Here is a 25475-nt window from a genome sequence, read left to right as displayed (position 1 = left end):
AAAAATTAAAAAAACAATCTTTACTAAGGTAAGTGTAAGAAATTTTTGCCGTTGTTAAAAAATTAAGGGAGTACTTCAAATTTACTAGAAATCTCCTAGGACACAAATATCTGACTAAACTAAAAATTACCTATAAGATACTATTGTATATTACTCAAAATAATCATGTGTTATTCAAATCTTGATTTGTCAATCTTGACACAGGTACACATGACCAGTTTAGACTTATACTGGACTTGTGTAAAATTTAATACTGTATGTATCAATAGCTAGTATCATCACTGGTCTATATTTAAAAAAATTTTTTTAAGTTATGGCTGATTTATGTAGATATAAAGCCCAAATTTTCAATGGGTTGAAAAGGCAGTCTTAGCATTAACTGCAAAGTAAGTTCTCCATCATATTCATAACAGCCTAGTTATACCTTTTTCCAGTGGCTTCACTAAAAGGCAAAGTTAAAAAAATCCATGAATAAAAGACCAGGAGATTATAGAGTATGCTGTGTTTTGGAGATGTGATGTGACAGTGTCGGTAAGTGTGCAAAATAAAATTTCTCAACTTTTCCATTAAGAATTTTCTATTGTACTATAAATAGGCCTTATCTCTATACTCATCCTTTGAGAATTCCATTCCTAAAGCAGAGTAACTTATTTCAGGAATTTCTTCATTGATTAAGTAAATATGTGACAAAAGCAATTCTGAGGCACTTACATTTTTTTTAAGTATGCTTAATACATTCTTAAGTGTTCACATGTGTACAACAGAAACAAATTTTTAATAGGGCATATTATTCTTGAAATGTTCTTGAAATTCGACTAAAGCTCTTAGAAGGCATTTTGCAGCATCCTACACACTGGATTCCATAACTCAGTTTAATCTTCAGACACCCACTTATGCCAGGGTCAACAGAACAGAAAATTCTGTTTATCAAAAACTGAGCTTCCTGTTTAAAAAGCACCATCTCTGACACCGTTTATTAACAGCTATTTCTGCTCCACATGAACTGCTGCTATGCTTGGCTTTGACTGAAACTACCAGTGAACTCCAGTTTCATTCTGATTTAGGAAACTGCAACATTTTTGGTGTGTGAGTTCCAGTTTGACCTTGCAATGTGAATGCTCCGCATACGCAGCAGTGACTCCCAGAAGGACAGCCGAGCAGCTGCCACGTTTCCCAGCAGAGCAGGGTGTAACATTCTTCTGCTCATCATGTTTGTTCAACGGCACACTCCGACTCTCAGGGCAGGTGGTGAGCTGAAAACTCTGACCATAACCGTTCACTGCTGTGAACCTGTTTCTATACTCTACAGTTCAGTATCTTTTTTTTACCCATTTTAATCTCAACAATAAACAAACAAAAACCACACTACTTTATACTATTTGGGTCAAATTAATTTTATTATGCTTCATGATGAATTGCCACCAGTGCAACATCCTATTCACTATACATTTCAAAAAATTTTTCACATACTAAACAAAATTTCAGTTGATAAATGGAAATGAATGATTGAAAGTCTTTATGAATCTCATACATACAATATGTGGCTAGCTGAAATTGTCTATCACGTAGCATTTAGATATAAAAAGCCTCATGCTAGTTTGTTAAGTGCGAAGGCTACCAGACAACCATTTAGCTGGAGCATAGGTGGGAGGCTTCAGACAACGCACATGTACAGTGCTGTCACAGTGCAAGGCGGTGGAGGGCTGAAAACGTGCAACCTGCACATCTCAAGTGGAGTCAGTCTTCATGCCTGGACTGAATTCCACAGCTGCTGTTTCAACCAACAGTAATTAGACTTTGTGCAACAACAACAAAAAGTCTTTTTTTTTTCTTTAAGAAAAGAATAAACTCAATTATCATTGGCAAATATTATACTCATCTTACATGTTTCAACTTGTGTTTCTAATTTGAAGAACTGATATTCTCTGCTCAGAGCAGCTCCTGATAAATCTTTATCACACTAAAGTTAGCTCGAAAATCCTGAATTCCTTGCCCAAAAGTTAAGAGAGAGCTTAAATTGGCATTACTTTAAAGATATTTCTAAGAGATTAAAAAAAATTATGTCTAAAAGAAAAAAAAAAGGAAGATGTTTAACATTACTTAAAAGAGCTATAATGTTCTATTTACCATTTGCACAAATTCCTAATTTTATTGGTTAGTAGTTGTCCAGCCTCATCCACACCAGACCCACAGAACTTCAAGCCACAATAAAAATGAGAGTAAGCAGAAAAAGGTTTCCAGCAGCAGAGGGCACTGTTTTTGCAAGAAGCAAAAAGTCTAGAATCTTTTCCATGTGCTTAAATTACTCCTGCAAGGAAGGTAACATTCTTTGAATAACTTAGAACTATTTTACTGTACCACTTACTGCTTTCAGCAACAGAACCTTTTAAATTATTTCTTATGATAACTAGATGCATGATCACTAGAGATAATGTGATAACTGGTTAAAATTCAAGCTACATCTTGCAGGTCCAGCCTGTCAAGATCATGCCAATACTAGATTTTGGTCGGTACAATTATAGAGAGCTTAATTTTTAGTTGGATATTGTGACTACAGTAATGAAATACACTTGGAACTACATTCTGCATATGACTCAATGTGAGAAAAATATGTGTCTGTATTTAAATCAGATCATTTTTCTACCTAAAATTTAAAGTAGGTAGGTATGACATAATGCTATAAATATGAATCGACCACCTTTAGGCAGACTAGTGTACTGGAGAGAGGCAAGGAAACCCTAATTTTAACACATCATTTAGCATACATAACAAATGTGCAGGTTGTAAAGTTTATCTTTTTTTAAAAATCTGTCACTCAATTATGTGTTCCAAGAAATTTGACATTGGGACCACCAATCTTCTAAGAAAAATGTAACCCTTCACCTAACATTTGACAAAAACCTTGAAAAATTATCAAAATTAAAAAAAAATAGCATAATAGAGTCAGCATTACAGTGCACATGCCTTTGCCAACTAGGTAAGATTTCTATGGTTGGGCTCCCTGAATACCTCAATCAATAACTGTAAAATAAAAATACTAATTCCACATCATTTTTATAATGTTCTGATTGTATAGTATATTAACCAAATATTTAAGTAACCATAATGTACAGCCTTCTTTAGTTCATGTAGAATAAAATTATCCCTAAGATCCCCAAACTTCAACAAAGTAGCTTTTGTTTCATAATAATAACCAAAACCATTTTTTAAATTTCTGCCAAAAAGAGCCTGCCACATTTGCTATAGCATAAAAATAACCTCAGTCAAGTATAGGTACGCAAGGGCTCCTAATAATTCCAGCCTCCAAATACCACTTCTGTACCGTAAGAGGCAATATTGCTGTAAGAGGTGTGTTACTCTTTTTCGCAACTAGCATCACTGTAGTGATTTTATGTAGAACATATTGCTAAAATTTGAGAATTGCATCAGTGTAGTGATGTCTAAAAAACTGTGCAATGTATCAGCTTCAACACTCATGTAGCATGTGTTCAAAATGAAGGGGCTAAATAAACTAAGGTTTGCATCACTTAAAAAAGAATGTAGTGCTATACTAGATTTTAATAAGAAAATTTAGGTTCAGAAAAAGTAGGGTATGAAAATAGTGTTTTCCTTCTGGCATTATAACTAAATTACATTAAGGTTTTTGTCAGTCTCACATATAATATTTAAACTCCCTTGTTGATGGAATGAAAAATATTCACAAATTAAGTGAGCATCCTGGTGTAAACGTGCACACAGTAACAGGGAGTAGCTTTGCAGAGAATTATGACAAACCTTTACAGATTAAATGAGGTATTGCACAGATTAATAAAAAAAAGCAAAAAAGGCAACAAAAATATACAGCAAATTGGTAGAACATTTACATGATAATTTTACAGAATCCATAGACAGAAAGTAGTGTTTAGTATTTCACCTTAAAAATATATATATAATATATAGATCAGTCTTCCCATTCATCGTCATCCTCAAAATCTTCTTCATCATCTTCATCCTCATCTTCATCTAGAAGAAAATCATTAAGACAATTAGGGGGATTGCCAAGATGCTGGAGTAGAAGGATGCATAACTCATCCTCTCCCACAAATACACCAAGAATTACAACTATGGACTAATCAGTTTGCATGGGATACCCACTGAGCTTTGGCAGAGTATCTCTTGCTTCAGGAATACAAGATTTCTCACAAAAACAAGTAGGAGAAAAAAAAAAAAAAGGAAAAGGAAATTGGTGCAGGACCTGTGTCCTACAGGGAGGAGCAGCAAAGGTACTCTCACTCTGGGATGCCCCCTCTCCAGCGGGGAGGTCGGAGGGAACAGAGAGGGAGCTTCTGAGGTTCAGAGGAGAAGGCAGCAGCTGCTTGGCAGAAAGAACTGAGATACACCAGCACAGCGGGCCCCCATGACCCCTAGCCCAATGTGTGAGCTGGCAGGGGTGGACCAGGGCTGGCTGCTGGAGCTCTGTCTTTCATAGAAGAGCCAGGGGAGAGGATGGGAGCTGATCACACAGAGGCAGCTACAGGGGCCTGGAGTGCAGTACAGGCTGTGGCTGGGAGTGTGTGCAACATACTGGGACCCCCATAAAAAAGCACCACTGCTGGCAGGTGTTCTCCAGAGAAGGCAGGTAGGGCTCAGACTTAGCCATCTTCTTGGCTAGCTCCAGAGGGATACATTCACTGGTGCGTGGCTCCCAGGTGGAGGTGCGGCTGAAACCTGAATCCGTACCTAGGGGCCCCATAATTTCACAAGTAGGACTAGATTTGATTCTAGTCCCAGGCAGCAGTGGCAGACTTGCTCCACTGGCATCTTTGCGGATCCATGCCTCTAGGACGAACAAGCAGAGTTCCAGCGCATGGCGGCACGGGTTTGGCATCGACAGCAGGTCTGTGTGCTGTGCACGGACGGGGCTGCGGGCTGTGCTGGCTCTGTGCACGGCAGACCGATGCGTGACTGCATGTGCACGTTGGCAGGTCCCAGTGCCTGATATCGGCAGATCTGCACTGGCTCTACTGGTGCAGAACCTGGGGACACTAGAGTGGGTGGCCGACATTCCCACGGCTGAGGCAGGTACAAGGGCAGTGTCAACAAAGCATATGTTGTAAGCCTGCATAACAAGTGACAGACAACACCACAGAGGGCATTGTCCAGTGGACATCTCCTGAGGAGGACTACTTGGTGGCTCCTCTTTTAGCTGAAGTGCTCCAACCTGCATACCACACACCACAGCTCAGAAATGGGTCTGGAAGCCTCTATTCCAACAACGGGAGAACAGATTCAACCCCTGTCAAGACTGTGACAACCACAGAATAAAAAGGAGGCACCACTCAATAACGAGGACAGGCTCTAATCACCACAATACCGACCACATCCGCAATCAAAGGGTAACAGCCAACACACATGGAAGAAAGACGTGGCAACCATCCATACTAAAAATAGCCTCCTGACAAAATTGTGAGACGCTCACGGTCTACACAGGAACACTCCCACTTCAAAACAAACAAACAAACAGGCAAACAAAAATACAGCCCTTCAAGAACACCGTATATAACTGATACTCACAGATCCATAGAGTCAGAAAAATATAAATGAGATGAAGCAGAGGAATCACTCTCAGTTAAAAGAACAAGAGAAGTATCCTGCAAGAATGAATAATAAAATAGACCTCGACATTCTACTAGATCATGACTTCAAAGAGGGGGTGATAAAAGCACTTAAGGAAATAAGAGAGACCATGAACAGAAATGCAAAATATTATAAAAAGGAAATAGAAACTATAAAGAGGAGCCAATGAAAATCAGAAAATTCAATTGCTGAGGTAAAAGCCAAGCTAAAGGCAGTCAAAAACAGACTAGATAATGCAGAGGAACGAACAAGTGACTTACAAGACAAGATAACAGAAATCACCCAATCAGAACAGCAGACAGAAGATGAAAACTAATGAAAGCAATATAAGGGACCTATAGGTTGACATAAAGCATTCCAATCTATGTATATTAGAGGTCCCAGAAGGAGAAGAAAGAGAAAAGGGGATTGAAAAGATATTTGAAGAAATCATGATTGAAAATTTCCCAAACCCAGAGAAGGAAACAGATATCCAAGTACAGGAAGCACAGAGGGTCCCAAACAAGAAGAACTGAAACAGACCTACACCAAGACATATTATAAATAACATGGCCAAAGTTAAAGATAAAGAAAGGATTCTAAAGGCAGCAAGAGAAAAACAAAGAGTTAATTACAAGGGAACCCTCATAAGGCTTTCAGCTGATTTCTCTACCCACACACTGCTGGCCAAAAGGGAGTGGCAAGATTAAAGTCCTGAATGAGAAAAAGCTGCAACCTAGAATACTCTATCCAGCAAGGCTTTCCTTTAAAATAGGAGAGACAAAGAATTTCACAGACAGCAAAAACTAAAATAATTCAGCAATACAAAACCTATTCTAAAAGAAATACTGAAAAGTCTACCCCAAATAGAAAAGAAGTAGGAAGCTATAGAAAAGAAAAAATCATAATTGGAAACGTGATAACTACAATGAGATGCAATAGAATAAACATGAAGATATAAAAGAGAACATCAAAATCATAAAAGGTGAGAAAGGGGAGCAAGAAAATGCAGATTTTCTTTTCTTCATAGGATGTGTTTGAGCCTATATGACTACCAGCCTAAAGCAAACAGATATAGTAATGAGGTAACACATTTGAAAAACTGGGTAACCACAAATAAAAAACATACAATGGTCACAAAAACCAAAAAGAAATGACACTAATACAAAAGAAAATTATCAAACTACAAAAAAAAAAAGAGAAAGGAACAAAGAAGAAATACCAAATCAACTTGAAAACGAAGTTCAAAATGGCAATAAATGAGCATCTATCAATAATTATTGTTAATGTCTATGGACTAAATGCTCCAATCAAAAGATGCAGAGTGACAGGACTGGATAATAAAACAAGAGCCTACAATATGCTGCTGACAAGAGACCCACTTTAGGGTGAAGGACACACATATATCGAAAGTGAAAGGAGGGGAAAAGGATATTTCATGCAAATGGAAATTACAAGAAAGCAGGAGTAGCAATACTCGTAGCAGAAAAAATAGACTTTAAAATAGAGGTCATAAAGGACATTACATAATGATCAAAGGAGCAACACAAGAAGTGGATATTACACTTGTTAACATATATGCACACAATATAAAAGCACCTAAATATATAAAACAAATACTAACAGACATAAAGGGAGAGATTGATGGGAACACAATAAGAGCAGGAGACTAACACCCCATTAACATCATTGGACAGATCTTCCAGACAGAAAATCAATAAGGCAATGGAGATACTAAATGACACAATAGAACAGTTGATATTTTTAGGACATTACATCCCCCTGAAAACAGAATATACATTCTTTTCAAGTGTGCACAGAACATTCTCTAGGATAGACCACATACTTGGACACAAAAGAAGCCACAACAAATTTAAGAGGACAGAAATTATTTCAAGCATCTTTTCTGACCATAATGCCATGAAACTAGAAATCAACCACATAAAAACAAACGAGAAAAAAATGACTGCATGGAGACTAAACAACATGCTACTAAAAAAAACCAAAGGGTCAACAATAAAATCAAAGAAGAAATTAAAAAATACCTCAAGGCAAGTGACAATGAAAACAAAACAATCTACAATCTATGGGATACAGCAAAAGCAGTCCTAAGAGGGAAGTTCACAGTGATGTAGGCCTTCCTCAAAAAACAAGAGCAATCCCAAATAAACAACCTAAGCTACCACCTAAAACAATTAGAAAAAGAACAAACAAAACCTGAAGTTAGCAGAAAAAAATAAATAATAAAGATCAGGGAGGAAATAAATAAAACAGAGACTACAAAAACAGAAAAAAAGTCAAACCATCAAACCACGAGCTGATTTTTTGAAAGAGGAAACAAAATTGACATATCTCTAGCCTGGCTCTCCAAGAAGAAAAGAGAGGGGATACAAGTAAGTAAAATAAGAAAGGAGAATGGAGAAATTATAACCAACATCACAGAAATACAAAAAATCATAAGAAAATACTATGATGAACAACTATATGGCAACAAATTAGACAACCTAGATGAAATGGACAAGTTTCTAGAAACATACAGTCCACCAAAACTGAATCAGGAAGAAACAGATCATTTGAACAGACAGATCACTAGAAGTTAAATAGAACCAGCAATGAAAAACCTCCTGCAAACAAAAGTCCAGGACCAGATGGCTTCACTGGGGAACTCAACCAAACATACAAGAAAGATCTCATACTGATCCTTCTCAAACTCTTCCAAAAGATTGAAGGGGAGGGAATACTCCCAAACTCATTCTATGAAGCCATCATCACCCTGATACCAAAACCAAAGACCTATCAAAAAAGAAAATTATGGGCCAATACAGTTGATGAACATACATGTAAAAATCCTCAACAATTAGCAAACAGAATCCAACAGCAGATAAAAAAGATCATACACTATGACCAATTTGGATTCACTGCAGGGACACAAGGATGGTTCAATACACGCAAATCAATCAACGTGACACACCACATCAACAACAAAAAAAAAAGGATAAAAATGATCATCTCTGTAGATGCAGAAAAAGCATTTGATACAATTCAAAATTCATTTATGATAAAAATTCTTACCAAAATGGGTATAGAAGGAACATATTTCAACAAAATAAAAACTATTTATGACAAACCCACAACCAGCATAATACTCAACAATGAAAAGTTGAAAGCCTCCCCACTAAAATCTGGAAAAAGACAAGGATGCCCACTCTCACCACTTCTATTCAACAAAGTATAATGATTATAAATCAATAAAAAACGTTAAAAACAAACAAACAACAACAAAAAACCCCGAAGTACTGGAAGTTCTAGCCACAGCAATCAGGCAAGAAAAAGAAATAAAAGGGTCTAGATTGGAAGAGAAGAGGTAAAACTGTCATTATATGAGGATGACATGATACTGTATAAAGAAAACCCTAAAGGCTCCACACAAAAACTACTGGAGCTGATAAAAAAAATTCAGCAAGGTAGCAGGATACAAGATTTACATACAGAAATCAGTTGCATTTCTCTACACTAACAACGAAATATCAGAAAAAGAAAGTAAAGAAACAATCTCTTTTAAAATCGTATCAAAAAAAAAAAAACCCAAAACATTTAGGAATAAATCTGACCAAAGAGGTGAAAGACTTATATACAGAGAAGTACAAAACATTGATTAAGGAAATTAAAGATGACTTAAAGAAATGGAAAGACATCCCATACTCTTGGATTGGAAGAATTATTATTGTTAAAGTGGCCATACTACCCAAAGCAATCTACAGGTTTAATGAGATCCCTATCAAGTTACCAGTAACATTTTCCACAGAACTAGAACAAAAAATTCTAAAATTTACATAGAATCACAAAAGACCCAGAATTGCCAAAGCAATACTGAAGAAAAAGAATGGAAGTGGAGGAATAATCCTCCCAGACTTCAGACAATACTATGGAGCCACAGTAACCAAAACAGTGTGGTATTGGCACAAAAACAGACATATGGAACAATGGAACAGAATAGAGAGCCCAGAAATAAACCCACAAACTTATGGCCAATTAAATCTTCAGCAAAGGAGGCAAGAATATTCAATGGAGAAAAGACAGTCTCTTCAGCAAATGTTATTGGAAAAACTGTATAGCAGCATGTAAATCAATGAAGTTAGAACACTCCCTCATACCTCACACAAAAATAAACTCAAAATGGCTTAAAGACTTAAATATAAGGCAAGACACTATAAACCTCCTAGAAGAAAACATAGGCAAAAACATTTTCTCACATAAATCTTAGCAATGTTCTCCTAGGGCAATCTGCTCAGGCAATAGAAATAAAAGCAAAAATAAACAAATGGAACCCAATTAAACATAAGCTTTTGCACAGCAAAGGAAATTATAAGCAAAACAAAATGACAACCTACAGAATATTTACAAATGATGCAATTGACAAAGGTTTAATTTGCAGAATATATAAACAGCTCATACAGCTTAATAACAAAAAAACAAACAACCCAATTAAAAAATGGGCAGAAGACCTAAACAAGCAATTCTCCAATGAAGACGTAAAATGGCCAACAGGCACATAAAAAATGCTCAATATCGCTAATTATCAGAGAAATGCAAATCAAAACTACAATGAGGTACCACCTCACACCACTCAGAATGGCCATCATTCAAAAGTCCACAAACGATAAATGCTGGAGAGGGTGTGGAGAAAAGAGAACCCTCCTACACTGCTCATGGGAATGCAATTTGGTGCAGCCATTACGGAAAACAGTATGGAGATTCCTCCAAAAAAACAAAAATAGATTTACCATATGATCCAGCAATCCTACTCCTGGGCATATAGCCAAAGGGAACTCTAATTGGAAAAGATAATATGCACCCCAATGTTCACAGCAGCACTATTTACAATAGACAAGACATGGAAACAATCTGAACATCCATCGATAGATGACTGGATAAAGAAGCTGTGGTATATTTATACAATGGAATACGACTCAGCTATAAAAAATAATAAACTAATTCCATATGCAGCAACATGGATAGACCTGGAGATCATCATTCTGAGTGAAGTAAGCCAGAAAGAGAAAGAAAAATACCGTATGATATCACCCAAATGTGAATTCTAAAAGAAAAAGACACTAATGAACTTATCTACAAAACAGAAACAGATTCACAGACATAGTAAACAATCTTACGATTACCAGAGAGAAAAGGGGGTAGGAAGGGATAAATTGGGAGTTCAAGATTTGCAAATATTAACTAGTATATATAAAATAGATAAACAACAAATTTCTTTTGTATATCACAAGGAACTATACAAAAAGAAATAATATGTATATACATATGTATGACTGAAACATTATGCTGTACACCAGAAACTGACACACTGTAAACTGACTATACTTTAATTTAAAAAAAGACAAACAATTAAAACAGATAAATAAAATGATATTACATAGTTTTAAGGTAATTTCTCCAATGATTCAACTTCTGAAACTGAAGCCATTTGATTCCTGGAGGAATCTAGTTACTAAAATGGTTTAAAATGACTCTAACGAACTCCATCTAAAGAGTGTGACTGAGCTAAAGAAGAGAACAGGACTCAGAAGACTTGGGTTCTAGTCTTTTAGTATCTAGGTAACCAGTTTCAACCTGTGTTTATGTGTAAAATCACACCTGAGTTGGTCTCTGAATTTCAGACTCACAGATTGCAAATCCAACAAAGGCTCCTTCAATGACTGTCCTTAAAGAAAAGTTGTATAAAGTATAACTGACATACTGTTCAGCTACCAATCCCAGTTACAATTCAGTGACAGGTGGGAACTGCATCAGTACTAAGCCGTAAAGGAAACAGAGTAGGCAGTCCCCATACCTGATCTCCTTTTCTATCCTCCTATTCTCTTTTGAACCCACTGACATTGCTCTTTCTTGTCACCAAGGATCTACTGTTTCTAAAGCTAAAGCTCAATTCCCCTTTCTCATTTTCATGACCCCTCACACTCATCCGACCCAAATGATCACTCCATCCCTTGTCAAACACTTCTTCATCTGACTTCTGAGATCCCACACTCTCCAGCTCTCCAAACTCATTAGACCTCTTCTCCGTTTATATCCACTGCTTGGATGATCTCATCCAGTTCCATAACTTTAAATATCATGTATATCTTAATGACATGCAAATTTATATTAATAGTTCGGATCTCTCCCCTGAATTTCACACTCAATAACCAAATGCCTACTCAACACTAACTTTTGAATTTTTAGTAAGTAACTCAAATTTAATATGTATAGAACCAAATTCCTAATCTTTCAACTTGCTCCTCCTACATCTTTCCCCCTCTGTTAATGAAAATTTCACTCTTTTTAGTTGTTTAGGTCAAAAATTTCAGTCATCCATCAATTCTTTTTTCCCAAACCTCATATTCAGTCCATTAGCAAACATAATGATCTCCACATTCAAAGTGTAATTAGTATCTAACCACTTCTCACTGGTGCTACCAACCTGATTCAAACCTCCATCACCTCTAGCTTGGATCACTGCCACTCCTCTGCTAAGAACCTTCTAGTGGCTTCCCATCACTTTCATGGCCTCCAAAGCCTTACTAGGGGCCACCTACTATCTTTCATACTACATTTCTTATTCCTCTTTTCATTCCTCCCTTGCTTCAGCCCTACTGACCATGGCATTGTTCCTCAACCTCAGGGACTTTGTACTTGCTGTTTTTTGTTTTTTGTTTTTTTTTTAACTGAAGTGCAGTCAATTACAATGTGTCAATCTCTGGTGTACAGCACAATGTCCCAATCATGCACAACTGCTGTTCTTTACACCTAAACAAACACACTTTGCTATCTACAGGGTTAACTCCCTGAATTCCTCAAATGACACCTTGGGTAGGCCTCATCATCCTATTTCAAAATGAACTTCCGTCTCACAGCCTGTAAGCCCTTATATCTCCTTTTCTGCTTAATTGTTGTCCTCAGTACACATCACCATTTAATATATATTTTTCTAATTTGTTTTATTTAGTGTCTCTCTCTTTCTCACTAGAATGCATACTCCATAAAGGCAGGAACTTTTATTGTTATTTTATTTTTATTCCACAATAAATATCTGTGGACTGAATTAGCCTATTCTATCTTTGTAATACAGTATGGGAATAAAATTGTCTATTTAAGGAAAACAAGTGTTGCTAAAGGACCTTAAATATCCACATCCTTACAGAAAAACAAAGAGAAGGAAAAATAAATATTCATTAATATGTTGGTGTGCGTATCCTTAATAACCTCAAGTAGGTACTTATTCAAATAAACCTCTTAGGAAACATAAAAAACAGGAAACAAAAAACTTTCAGATTCTTTAGTAAACCCCAGAAACAGTAAAAGTTCCTTATTTCTCAGCCCCAACTCTTGTGAATCAGGGAAATCTAAATTTCTTATGTCACAAGAATGTCAGGGGAATGAGATCAAGGAATCTCAAGCCTTGTTTAGAGGTTGTTTGCCAGGCACTCTATCAGTATGTCTGGTTTAGGAAACAAAATTGCCATTTTTCCAAAGTTGTTCTTCAATTTACGGTTATGACAATGGTATCTTGACATCCATTAAGCTCCAAACAGACTAGTTACAGTGGCTGCAACTTTTTAAAATATGTTCTAGAATCCACATCAAAAAATTATTGAATAGTAGGAGAAAATCTAGCAAAGACTGAGTCATGAAATAAAAAGAGAAACAGAACTTCAAATATTAAAATTTATTAACTATACACACACACATGCAAACATACCTGAAGAATGAATGGCTTTGCTCCGTTTCTGCATCACTTCCATTAACGCGCCCACAATTCCTGAAGTGGGTGCAGGTGTCGGTGGTGTAGACTCTTGGCCATCAGATACCTTGAAAAGAAAAGTAAGCAAAATTTAGTAATACATCCTTAGCAAAAAATCTTTGTCTCCAGGAAATCTTACCTTATTTTAAAAGAAAATAAAACCAAACCAGAAAAAGCAAACAAATAAGCCCAGCATAGGATTAACTAAGTAAAGAAGGAAAAAACTGCTGCCTTGAAAGAATCATTCAAGGCCTATTTCCCTTTCTTAATGTATAAGCCATCAACACATTTCCAAATTTAGAGTAACGATCAAACCTCTTCCTAAGTAATACTTGCTCTTGCAGCTGGGCTGCTTCTGTTCATTCTAGTACACAAAGCCTTAGCTGATGAGAAACTCTAAAATGACCATCAAAGGGCACCATTTTATAAAACTAAGGTAGTATTTTGATTCCCATAGTTGTTAGGTGAGAAGCACATTTTAAGATATCTAAGAGCAACTGAAGACACTTATGTTCTCCTAGAAAAACTCAGCTTTACTAATAAGTTTTATAATTGTATATATTATATTGAATATAAAGTTATAATATATAACATACATTATAATTCAAAATGAATCTTCCTTCTCAGCATGTAACTTCTAAGGAGACCAGATGGGTGGCTTTCAAAATGTACCCACCTCACAAGGCAACCAACAATCCCTAAAGTACTTTATCTCATATGAACTACATTGGCGGGAAAAAAAAATCAAAAGTTCTCAGTAATATCTAATTTCTATACAAAATCATCCCTGATTCCAACACTCATTAGAAACAGAGAATACAGTAAGTTTTTAGAGATTCAGGGAAAAAAAATACAACTTAGAAAAAACTTCTTTATGTGCACTTTGAATAAAACGAGTAGTCATTTATACAAAATACTCATTTTGTTAATTTTGTCCCTGGACTTGCATCACTCATGTAAAGGTGTAATACTGGTATAATTAAAAATGAAACAGCACAGTTGTACTAAATGATCACATACACAGCTGACTCTTGAACAACATAAGTTTGGACTGTGTGGGTCCACTTATATGCAATTTTTTTCAATAAACGCACGGGAAAATTTGAAAAGATCTGCTACAATTTGAAAAAACTTGTAGATAAACCATGTTGCCTAGAAATGTCGAAAAAAATAAGAAAAACTTTGGTATGGCATGAATGCATAAAACATATGTAAATACAGGTCTATTTTATCACTTGCTACCATAAAATATATATAAATAAATATGTATAAATCTATTATAAAAACTTAGAATTTATCAAAACTTATGCACACACAGACCGTACATCCATACAAGGCACTATTCACTGTTGAGACAAGTGTAAACAAATGAAAAGGTGCAGTATTAAATCATAACTGCATAAGATTAACTGTTGCATGTACCGTACTACTGTAATAACTTCGTAGCCACTTTCTGTGACAATTTCAGTGAGCTCAAATGTTGTGAATATCTAATAACTATATGGCAAGGACTGTATGAAATGCTTTCGTGTCATTCTCATCACTGCTGAAGTATTCCTCACGTAGAACACTGTGCTCAAGACTTGCATTGAAGTGGATAGCCTATCCTTACATAGGCAGAAGGTGAGGGCATGCTTAAGATAAAATTAATAATGTGTTAATTTTCTTACTGTGTTATAATTTTGCCTTCAAAGAATTACATTAACATATAGTCTGCCCCCTCTTTAATAACTGGAGAAATTGTGTATCTGCCTATCATCACACATAAGAGGTTTCTGAAAAAATGTTAACAATGTTTCTAATACAGTATTATGAATATGACTGTAATACTATATGCCATAAAAATTTTATAACAATTTATTCATTAGTATATAGGCTAGCTACCATGAAGCAATCATATAAATAACACTAGGCTACCATAAAGCAATCATATGACTGCTTCTTCATTATCCATGTATGAATCGTTATACCTGTAAATAAATATAAATTTTTCATATTCTTTTCACTTTTGATGTCGTGTTAATAATATATATGACATCTACAGTGTTTTGTATTATATAAGACAATACTGACATAGGCACCAATAGACGATCCATCTTGAAAACAGATGACATAAACTTACTGAATTGATAAATACAGTTCAACACTGTATTTTCTCTTCTTTATGATTTTAATAACATTTTCTTTTCTCTAGCTTACTTTGTTTTAAGAATACAGTGTATAATACATACAACATACAAAATAAGTGTAAATTAACTGTTTATGTTATTGGTAAGACTTTCAGTCAACTGTAGGCTGTTAGTTAAGCTTTGGAGGAGTCAAAAGTTACATACAGATTTGATTGCTTGGAGGGTTAACACCCCTAATCTCCATGATGTCCAATGGCCAACTGTATGCATTTGAAATTCTAAAGTAATTTTTCTTTGAAAAATGATTTACTAGGACAAACTTTTCATTTTGGTCTTTACAACTCCTCTCCTATACTTGTCCTTCTAGACTTAAAGATCTTTTCCTTTTAAGAATATTTCAAGCAGTTTGCCACAAGATATAGACTCATTCATTAATATTTAGATTTTTAAAAGAGATTGTATATCAATTATTACTGGTACAGAGGTGCCACAAATGAAAAAGACAAATAGTTTGAGTTTGAATTTCAGCAAGAGGCTCTGAAAGAAGTGTAACCACAGCCAGAGGAATCATCTGGACCCCCTTGAAGTGCTCTGATGACAAACAGGAGGGTGCTGCAGAGTATATAGCACGGTCATGAGCACGTTCTGGGAAGCACTCACTTGGACATAGTGTTATCTGAAGTGCTATGAACACGGAATTTAAAACATATGCAAGTGAATATTTATATACTTCCTGTCAGCTCTTTAAAGTAAATCTGTGGTTTGTTTAGTTGTATTCACCACTAAGTAAACTGATGATTTATATGGACTATTTAAAGGAACAAAGCTAGAGAAATTTCAGCCACAGAATGGTTATTTTAAAAAAATGAAATAAAATTATGGACTGAGATCACATGTACAACATACCAATAATTCACTGATTATACCCTCTAAGATAACACCCTGAATGCAATCAAAAGGAAAGTGATTATTTAAGATAAAAATGCCCACGTTTAGAATGGAAAACATTTTTCTCTCTCAAAGAAATTTAGAGATAAATTTAGAGATGAGGAGAATGAATGAGAAATTTAACTCACCAACTTTTTAAATTAAGAAAAGAGGATACAACTTAATTCATTAAAAATAGCACCTTACTATAATTACTAAATGAGAGAAAGAAACAAAAGTTGACTGTGGAGATGAGAGGAAACAGAAAAGAGAAGCAGAAAGGAAGGTTAGGAGTGGGAGATACAGAAATGAGAGCGACACAGCAACTAGCACAGACTTTAAGGTAAAAGCTGAAAGTAAAGGAGCCCATTAAAATCTAAGATCCACCTGGGCTGTGGTCACTTTGACACTAATTCTCCCCACTAACAACTACTCAAAGTTCTTCAACTGCTCCTGAGAAACCTTCAGTCTGAACTAAATGGGAAGAGGGAGCAAAGATAATTGTTCATAGGCTAATCTAAGTATCATCCTAAATACATACTAAGAAAACATCTAGATAAATTCCAGAAGTTTCTTAAATCTGTGCACTAATGTTTAAATGTTTTCAGTTAGTTGTGTTCCCTATCCATCATTCCCTTCCGAGGCAAAGCTTCTGAGATTTATAAAGTTACCATAATTCCCTACATTGCAAAATAATTTTCAATTAAATTCTCCTTCTTTCAGCTCCATTTACTACGTAGAAAAATTTACCATCCATTAACCTGTCTGAAGCCCTGTAGAGCAAATGTTCCTCCTGGAATGAAAAACTGCCTATAAAGACCAAGAGGACAGAAGGCAGGTTAGGTTCTAGGTCAGGGGTCAGCAAACTACTGCTTATGGGCCAAATCTAGCTTGTCCCTTGTTTTTGAATAACTTTTTAAAGGCTAGAAATGATTTTCACATTTTTAAATGGTTGAAAGAAAATAAAGAGAATATTTGTGATACGTGCAAACTGTATGAAACTCAAATTTCAGTGTCCATAAATAAAGCTTTATAGAGCACAATCACGCCCACTCATGTATGTACTGTCTGTGGCTCATTTCACAGTACATTTGTCTACGCCTGCTGCTCTTGTGGTACAAGAGCAGAACTGAGTAGTTTTGTAACAGAGACCATATGGCCAGAAAACCTAAAATGTTTACTATCTGGTCCTTAAAGAAAAAAGTTTGTGAATCTCTACTCTACAAGATTAAATGGTCACCTCATCCAATTCAGGGAATTCAAAATTATCTCCCAGCACTATAGAAATTCTAATCACAACTCTTTCAATTTTCTGTGGAGTTTGATTCTCTACTAATCTAAATTTCAGAACACAGAAGCTTTAAAATATGGTTTAGCTTTCATAAAGTTAATGGTTTGAATTTATCAAAGTGATTATAATGGGTTTCAACAGGGCTATTTTCACTTCTATGTAGTTTAATAAAGACTTCTCCTTAAATTAAATTTTATTTAAAAGTCTAGAACAATGAACTGCAAATATAGTGCAGTAATCCATTTATATAAAGTTCCATAATAGGTAAACTAAATCTATGGTGACAGAGATCAGATTCTTTTTGGGAGTAGAGAGGCATGAGGGAACTTTCTGGGGTGCTTTTTTGATATAGAAGTATGGGTTACACAGGTTAAGTATAAATTTGTGCATTTTATGGTATGCACAAGTATCAGAAAATTTATAGGGTTAAAAAAACAAATACCAAGAGAAAAAGTTAAAAAAAAAAAACTTCTCAAAGATGTCTTAAAATTACTTTAAAATTCCATTATGACAGGTAGTCTAAACTGAAGAGATTACTTACAGATTTCAGCTGAATACCCTGTCGTATCTGGTCTAAAAGTGCATCCCTTCCAGAGCAGGACACTGGTCGGTTGTTCTGTTCCACCTTCTTTAGCTGAGTACCCTCTCTAATTTGATCTAAAAATGCTGCTTTGTTTCCAGCAGGAGTTGGAACTTGATGGTCACCATCAGAAGGGAGGCCAGGCGGAGGTGGTGGCCCCGGTGGAGGTGGAGGTGGAGGCGGTGGGGGTGGTACCACTGACCCAGCCACTGCCACGGGTGGAGGTGGTGGTGGAGGCCCTGAAGGTGCTGAAGGGGGAAGGGCTGGAGGTGGAGGAGGGTACATCCTATTTGGTGGTGGTGGAGGGACTCCTACACCTGGCCTGGACGGAGGCGGTGGTGGCGGTGCAGCAGTGGGAGCTCTTGAAGGCGGTGGAGGAGGAGCCCCTCTTCCCCTGGCAGGAGGGGGAGGAGGGCCCGAACTATGTGGAGGAGGTGGGGGAGGAGGCGGGCCTCCCCTTGATGGTGGTGGAGGTGGTGGTGCTGAAATAAAAACAGAAAAAAAGAAAGCATGCATTTTTCCCCTACAAACATTATATCAAAAAAAGCAACTTATTTCAGCATATATGTAAAAAAAAAAAACAATATGAGAAAAAAAAAGGCCTCATCTTTGTATTTTATTTTACAAAGATACCTCAGTACAGATGTTATCTAACAATTCTATTTGGGAATACTCAGCCTAAAGATCACCTTCCTGGTCCTTTTTAAAAAAATACTAGCTAAAACAGTATAATTTAGTTTACAGGAATCTGCACTACTTTTCAAGGTAAGGGAATAAACACATTATTCTACAATAATAATAAAAATATAACAATGAAATTAAACATTTCGGTCAATAAGCATCATTTTACATTTTAATAAAAATTAATGGATACCTTCTCTCTTTAAAGAATCAAGTATATTTAGTTGTTTTATAAAATTAATTTACATTCAAGAATTAAATAGCTAATATAGTACAATCTCATTAGAATTTATTGGTTAATTTGAGCCAACCCAAATATACTTTTCCTTTTAAAATGTAAAATTTTGTTACCTAACTAACATTTGTAATTTATAATGTCCTATATTTTCTGTATGTATAGTGTATAATATATAATATATATTACATACTAAGTACATAATATAGTAGTATATATAATACAATATATAGTGTATATATTGTACTGTATTAATAAAAGGCCATCAGCAATTCTAGTGCTGGTGTTAAGGGAGGCTGGTTGCTCAGCTGAAATGTTCAACTACTTATTCAGGAGACATTAACAAATTTTAAAGTAATTCTAAACACTGTAAAATTAAAACAAGGTCATTTAAAAAAAATACTAACATCATTCTGGTAGTAGTAATATACACATTCTTATTCTACTTAAGTGAAAATGTAAGATAAAATAGAGAAATTCAAAGTATAAATTTATTATATTTCTAGAGACATGGTTTTACCAAGAGGATATACAAATTCACATAATGAACTTCAGTATTTCTCCATTCATTTAAAGAGCAAATAGAAAAATTCCTATTTTTAGGAATAAAGAAATTCTAAAATCCATAACAGCTATTTGTATTTACTGATACGAACTATAATATATTATTGATAGATATTCCTACTATCTATAAAAATACAGATACAAATACTTACTTTACTTTGAAATAACAATAGGCTTAGATGCTCAATAATGCAACGATACCACAGAGGAAAAAGAAAAAAACCCACTTCAAAAGAAATCAAATAGTGTCTTCTGATTTCATTTGGAATAATTATGGAAAATATGCTACAAAAATATGCTATCAAATACAGTCAGAAACATTTGATAAGATATGCAGAAAGGCCAATACTCACAAGGATATTATTTCCTGGCATAGAAATGTTTAAAAATAATACATAGCTGCAAGCAGAAGAGTCCCCTTCTTGGATGCAAGCCATCACTGAGGGAAGGTCCTGTGATTTACACTCAAGGCATACTGGAGGCCTGGGCGTTACAACTAAGGTTCACCCAATGTTCTCACAAGATGCAAAGTGAGGACACTATAATTTGTTAAAAGCAAAGTCCTTTTCTAACATATTTTGTAATAGGGTAAAACCAAGAGGATATGGCATATGTAAATTATGAATACTCCCTGAATAAGACAGTACATCAAATTCTTCAAGCAGATACAAATATTTCATTTTAATCAGTTTAAGGTTTACATTCCAAAGAGCAATGATATTTGTCTAGACTGGCATTTTTATGATTTAGTTGTCTGTTAATCGAGAGGAAAGGGACCCCTACCGTATCCTACCAAAAAATGCATTAGTCAGTCATTTACTATAGTTTTACTGAGGACTCTGGAACCATAATCTTTTCTATGCACAATGATGCATCTTTTCAGTAGAGAGAATTAAAAGTTCTTTTGAACTTGCAGTAAGTATAGTTATTGGGATAATTTGGGATTCAGCTAATACCCATTCAAAGAGACATTAAATCATTGCTCAGGGAAAGGGAAAGCCGTAACTTAGAGTGAATAAATTACCAGCTGCATCCAGTTTGGGTACAGCACAAGTTCAGCACTTTTATCATCTGAAAAATGACTGGAAACATCTCTATATTTTCATGAGGAAAACATCTATTGCCAGCTTTCTATTTTTATAGTCCATATTATGCCTACATGAAAAAGTATGTGAAAGACATGCCATATCCCAAGGTAAAATGTGAAAGAATTAAAACAGGAGAAGAGAGGAGAAACGGCACAATGTTAGGTGTACATGCACAAAAATGTCTGCTGAGCAGACACCACACACCACTATGAGAATGTCTGATGGCCTTAGATTTTCAAAACTCTAGGAGTCACCACAAACACCAGAGTAAGAATGACAATAATATTTCTTAGATATTTTATAAAGAAATAAAGTAAAAAGCAAAAGTTATAACAAATAAAACTGTTCTTACTATCAAAGCTCAGTTAGAAAGCAAGAAAGACAGGCTTACAGAAAAAACCTTGTCTTGATGGTACACTATAAAGAAAAGCTGATATATTTAAAAATAACTAAGTATAATTTCAGGTAAAAATCAATATTAAGAATAATTGGTAGAAAACTCTAGACATTTGATATTTAAGGGAATTATAAAATAATATAACTAATAATTAAAAGAAATGTAGTATTATAGGATTCAGGAAACACTGGAGAACTGCTCCCATGCATTCTCATCAGATTAAGCAAACCAGACAAATGTTATTGCACACAAATTTAAATTTATGGGAATACTGACAACTCTGAGTAGTCATTTATAAAACTGCTTGTTTATTTACGTTCAGTCCTCCCACTGCCCCAAATTAGTGTAAAAATGTAAGTATATTTTATATAGGTCATTCAAATAACGCCAAGTGTGAAAAGCAATCACTGAAAATAATTATAAGTAGTAACAAAAACAGTGGTTCTGTAAGATGTGTTTTTAAAAATCTACAGAATTTTAAAAATTATCTAAATTATAGATGAAATATGAGCTCTGACTCATATAGAAATAAATTTTCTTTTTTACTTTAGCATCTATATGCCCAAAACATTAGTTTGAATAGAGGGCATAAAACCTTACTGGATGTTAGATTTGGAGGCAGGATTAATGAGCTCTAGCTTCTGTGAAAATAAACACATGCATAATTTAGAACACTGGGTCAAATAACAACCCACATACATACCACTCCATTGTGGTGGACCTACAGAGCAGAGTATTATATATTAATGGACTTCAAACAATTGCAAAGACACACACATAAAAAGATATGTTGGAAATCACTACTTCTTATAAAACTGAAGATATGATTCACAAAGTAAGTTTCAAGAGATTTGATTCAGGTTTTACAAAATATATTTTTAAGAAAAATTCATAAATTCCTCCTGCCTCCTTTTCATACTTCTGAACACATTATACACTCTGTCTAGAAAACATTTCTATAATAAATCATTAATTTGTCTTTTTATTTTTCCTCTAAAAAAATTTATCTTCTATAAAATCATTCTTGGGTGTCTAAAAGGTTTCATATTGGGAGTTAGATTCTTGAGTATAAGAATCTTGAGTATAAAGTTTCCAAAGCATGTTTTTTTTTAATGCCTGTGTATTTTTTTGTTTGTTTTAGGTAATTTAACTGAGGAGAGACCTTGCCTAATCTGACATTTTAAAAGCAGCTAGAATAAAAAGCAGTAATAATAAAGTTCAGAAAACAAACTCAAGTTAATATAGACTACTCATTTACAGATATTCAAATGAGAGGGCAGCAGTACGGATTCTCTAATAAATGTCAAGAGTATTTATAAACTCATAAATTCAGAGAGCTCAAAGAGACCCTGAGCATCATTTGGTATAAACTGAAGGGGAGTGGTAGCAATGGAGAAAAGAGTCAAGGAACAAACTAGGGTCCTCAAGATCTTCCATCATCTGCACACTATGACGCATTCTGGGAGCACTTAAAAATAACAATGGTGCTGTGCTCAAGATGTTTTTATTAAAAATCCACAGAATTTGGAAGTGTAATTTTTTTTACAAACTATAACAAATTAGCATCATACTAGTTTCAGTGGAACTAGCATTGTGTTTCCACAACAGCAATCACAACTGTATACTAGTTTACCTATTTGTTGCCACACTAGACAGTAAGATTTCTGAGGACAAAAACCTTATCTCTACATCTAAATATCCTGAGTAGAAACCAGTGCTGACATAATGTTTACTAAATATATGAATGAGTGAATAAATGACTGAATGAACAGCAGCAATGAAGAATCTAATACAGGGAAGTCAAATACTTGATTTAAAATGACAGTTAAATTCTTCAGAAGAATGCTTTGATGAACTGGAGCTTTTGTTCTGCTACACTGTCTATCACGAGTATGCAAAAACTAGGAAGAAGTAAAGTGGCCTCAAATGAATAAGGCAGCACAGAGAGAACTGTCATATTGGAAAATTCAGAATGACTGTATTTGCATTTTATTGTGATAATTATTAAGATACAACCAAAAAACAAGGTGATTTAAATAAAATATCAGGTCTTAAAAGGTTGCAAGTTGTTTGTGCTCAGTATCAAATGATAAATTTTATACTTCAGCCAAGAAAAAAGGTTTGTATTTCAAAATAAATACAAAGATTTTCATACTTACATTCTGAAAATGCTTATACGTTACAAGATTAGTGATTATATTTCTATTACTACTTCTGAATTGTAATAAAAATAACTTTAATGTGGTCTCTACGATTCCATAAGTAAAATATTAAGCAACTATAAAAAGATATTTTATGAATTTTCATGAATTTAATGTAAGACTTTTTAATAAGCAAAACCTTGTCAAGTTTTTTTAGTCATACCCAAATAATATAAAACATAGTACATGGTGCCAAACTAGTTATACATAAATTTGAACATTCTGCTTAAGGAAGGTTCACATGAGTGTGTGTAGCTGTCTTCCATGAAACTGACCTCAAAAGATTCAAAGAAAAATATAGATCAGAATGCCTAAAAAGTTACCTTGCCTTCGTAGTTCATTTTTAACAGCTTCAACACCTCCTGTTTTTTCAATGAAGTCATATATAACTTTTGATGTTTCTCTGTCTTTAAGTTGTGCCTCTGAGATTCCACACATATCAAAAAGATTCTTCAATTCTGGATCCAAATTATTCAGCTACAACAGATAAAATAATTGCTAACGATAAAAAATTATGCCAATTTTTTACAACAGCATGATAAAATTTTATTCTCACATGTATGCCCTTTATGAAATCATTTTAAGTTTATAAAATTTTTAATACAGATTATTGATATGCTAAATAAACTTTCTTTTAAAAAACAGAAAAGAACAAAGAACAGATTTTAATATTTTATCTCATTTGTGTTTCCTATCTTTAAAAATAGGGTATCTCATTTAGATTTTTACTAAACCCTTCATGATTCAAATATCTCTAATGCTCACCTATTCCACTATGTTCTAAGTAAAATTTAGGTATAATCACAAATAACCACAGAAAAATGTAAATCAATTTGAAAATTTGAGATCAAAGACCTCTTTATAACCCAAGCACCCTGTACAGTGTCCAACCCAAAGAGGCACTCAAAAATATTGTGGTGCTAACACTGTAGTTATAACAAAAATAACCGAAAGAATTTTTGACAAATAATACTTTTTTTCAAAATTACTTTTCTAAACCTGGATTATCAGTCAAATGTTAAATACCTATTATTTGGGTAACTAAAATAGAGAAAATGTTAGAAACATTTATTTTTGCCAGAAGTTTCACTTTGCTCACAATACTATACATTAATGAATGATGAAATTTCCCCCAAAAGTAACAGAATAAAAAGATCTAGATAATTCAACACCTGGACGTTCAGAATTTGATTATAGTACTTTCCAGTAATTAAGCATATATTCTCCAGAAATGATCACTTAGTAGAAATAATCTTCTTCTCCTGGTTTTCAAAACACAAAGGTTTTACATTACAGTAGATAAAGCCGAAGAGTTCAAAAAATTTCTCTTTACAGACTTAGCCGTCTGATAGAACAATACTATGATTTTAAACCTCAGTGGAATATGCACCTAAATACAAGCACATTCAAATAAACACTAGAATTCACAAAAATGAACAAAAGTAAAAATCTAAAGACAGGTCATGACATCCCTCATACTTAGAGTAATAATGCTTATAGCTTGAAAAGATACTTACATCAAAGCCAGTATTAGGATCCCAACCAACATGTCCAATGTGCCTAAAGCAGTATATTAAAAAAATGCATAAATGACATTAAAAATATAATATATATGAAATCCAATCCACCCAGTGAATTTCTGGCCTGAACTAATAGTTCTCATAGACATAATCATTTTCAGGAAAGAAAGTAGAAGTAGTCAAGAGACCAAAATCCTACCCTGGCTCTGCCACTGATTGAGTCTTAACATTTTGGTACAATCTTTCTGAGCATCCATTTCCTTAACTGACAAACTAGCATAAGGACACAAGCATTACATATATGAGAGAATAGGAATTTTGTAATGAAGTAGTGAAATAATGCATAAGAGAATGCTTGAAATATGTCCAATAAATACCAAAGGTTTGATGCCCACTCTAAACTCTGTGTCTTCCAAAAATTCCTACATTGAGACCTAACCCTCAATGGGATGATACCTGGAGATGAGGA

At 34.6% G+C, this 25475-nt stretch overlaps 2 protein-coding genes across 2 annotated transcripts in view; both read right to left on the bottom strand.

Annotated features, from left to right (window-relative positions):
- Window positions 1-25475, bottom strand: part of NDUFA5 (NADH:ubiquinone oxidoreductase subunit A5) — a 205417-nt gene that overhangs the window by 102882 nt on the left and 77060 nt on the right. The gene's annotated exons all lie outside the window — the stretch shown is intronic.
- The window catches only part of WASL (WASP like actin nucleation promoting factor), a 69332-nt gene continuing 45235 nt past the window's right edge, over window positions 1379-25475 (bottom strand). The window contains exons 7-11 of the mRNA XM_031674200.2: window positions 25004-25046; window positions 23810-23963; window positions 18282-18802; window positions 13352-13460; window positions 1379-4002 (exon numbers count right to left, since the gene is read on the bottom strand). Of these exons, the coding sequence (XP_031530060.1) occupies window positions 3941-4002; window positions 13352-13460; window positions 18282-18802; window positions 23810-23963; window positions 25004-25046 (889 nt within the window). The 3' untranslated portion in view covers window positions 1379-3940. The remainder of the gene's footprint in view (window positions 4003-13351; window positions 13461-18281; window positions 18803-23809; window positions 23964-25003; window positions 25047-25475) is intronic.

The sequence above is a fragment of the Vicugna pacos genome, chromosome 7 (assembly GCF_048564905.1).
Source record: "Vicugna pacos chromosome 7, VicPac4, whole genome shotgun sequence".
Classification (NCBI taxonomy): domain Eukaryota; kingdom Metazoa; phylum Chordata; class Mammalia; order Artiodactyla; family Camelidae; genus Vicugna; species Vicugna pacos.
Note: the sequence above shows the minus strand (reverse complement) of the source record. Positions and strands in the feature narration are given on the sequence as shown.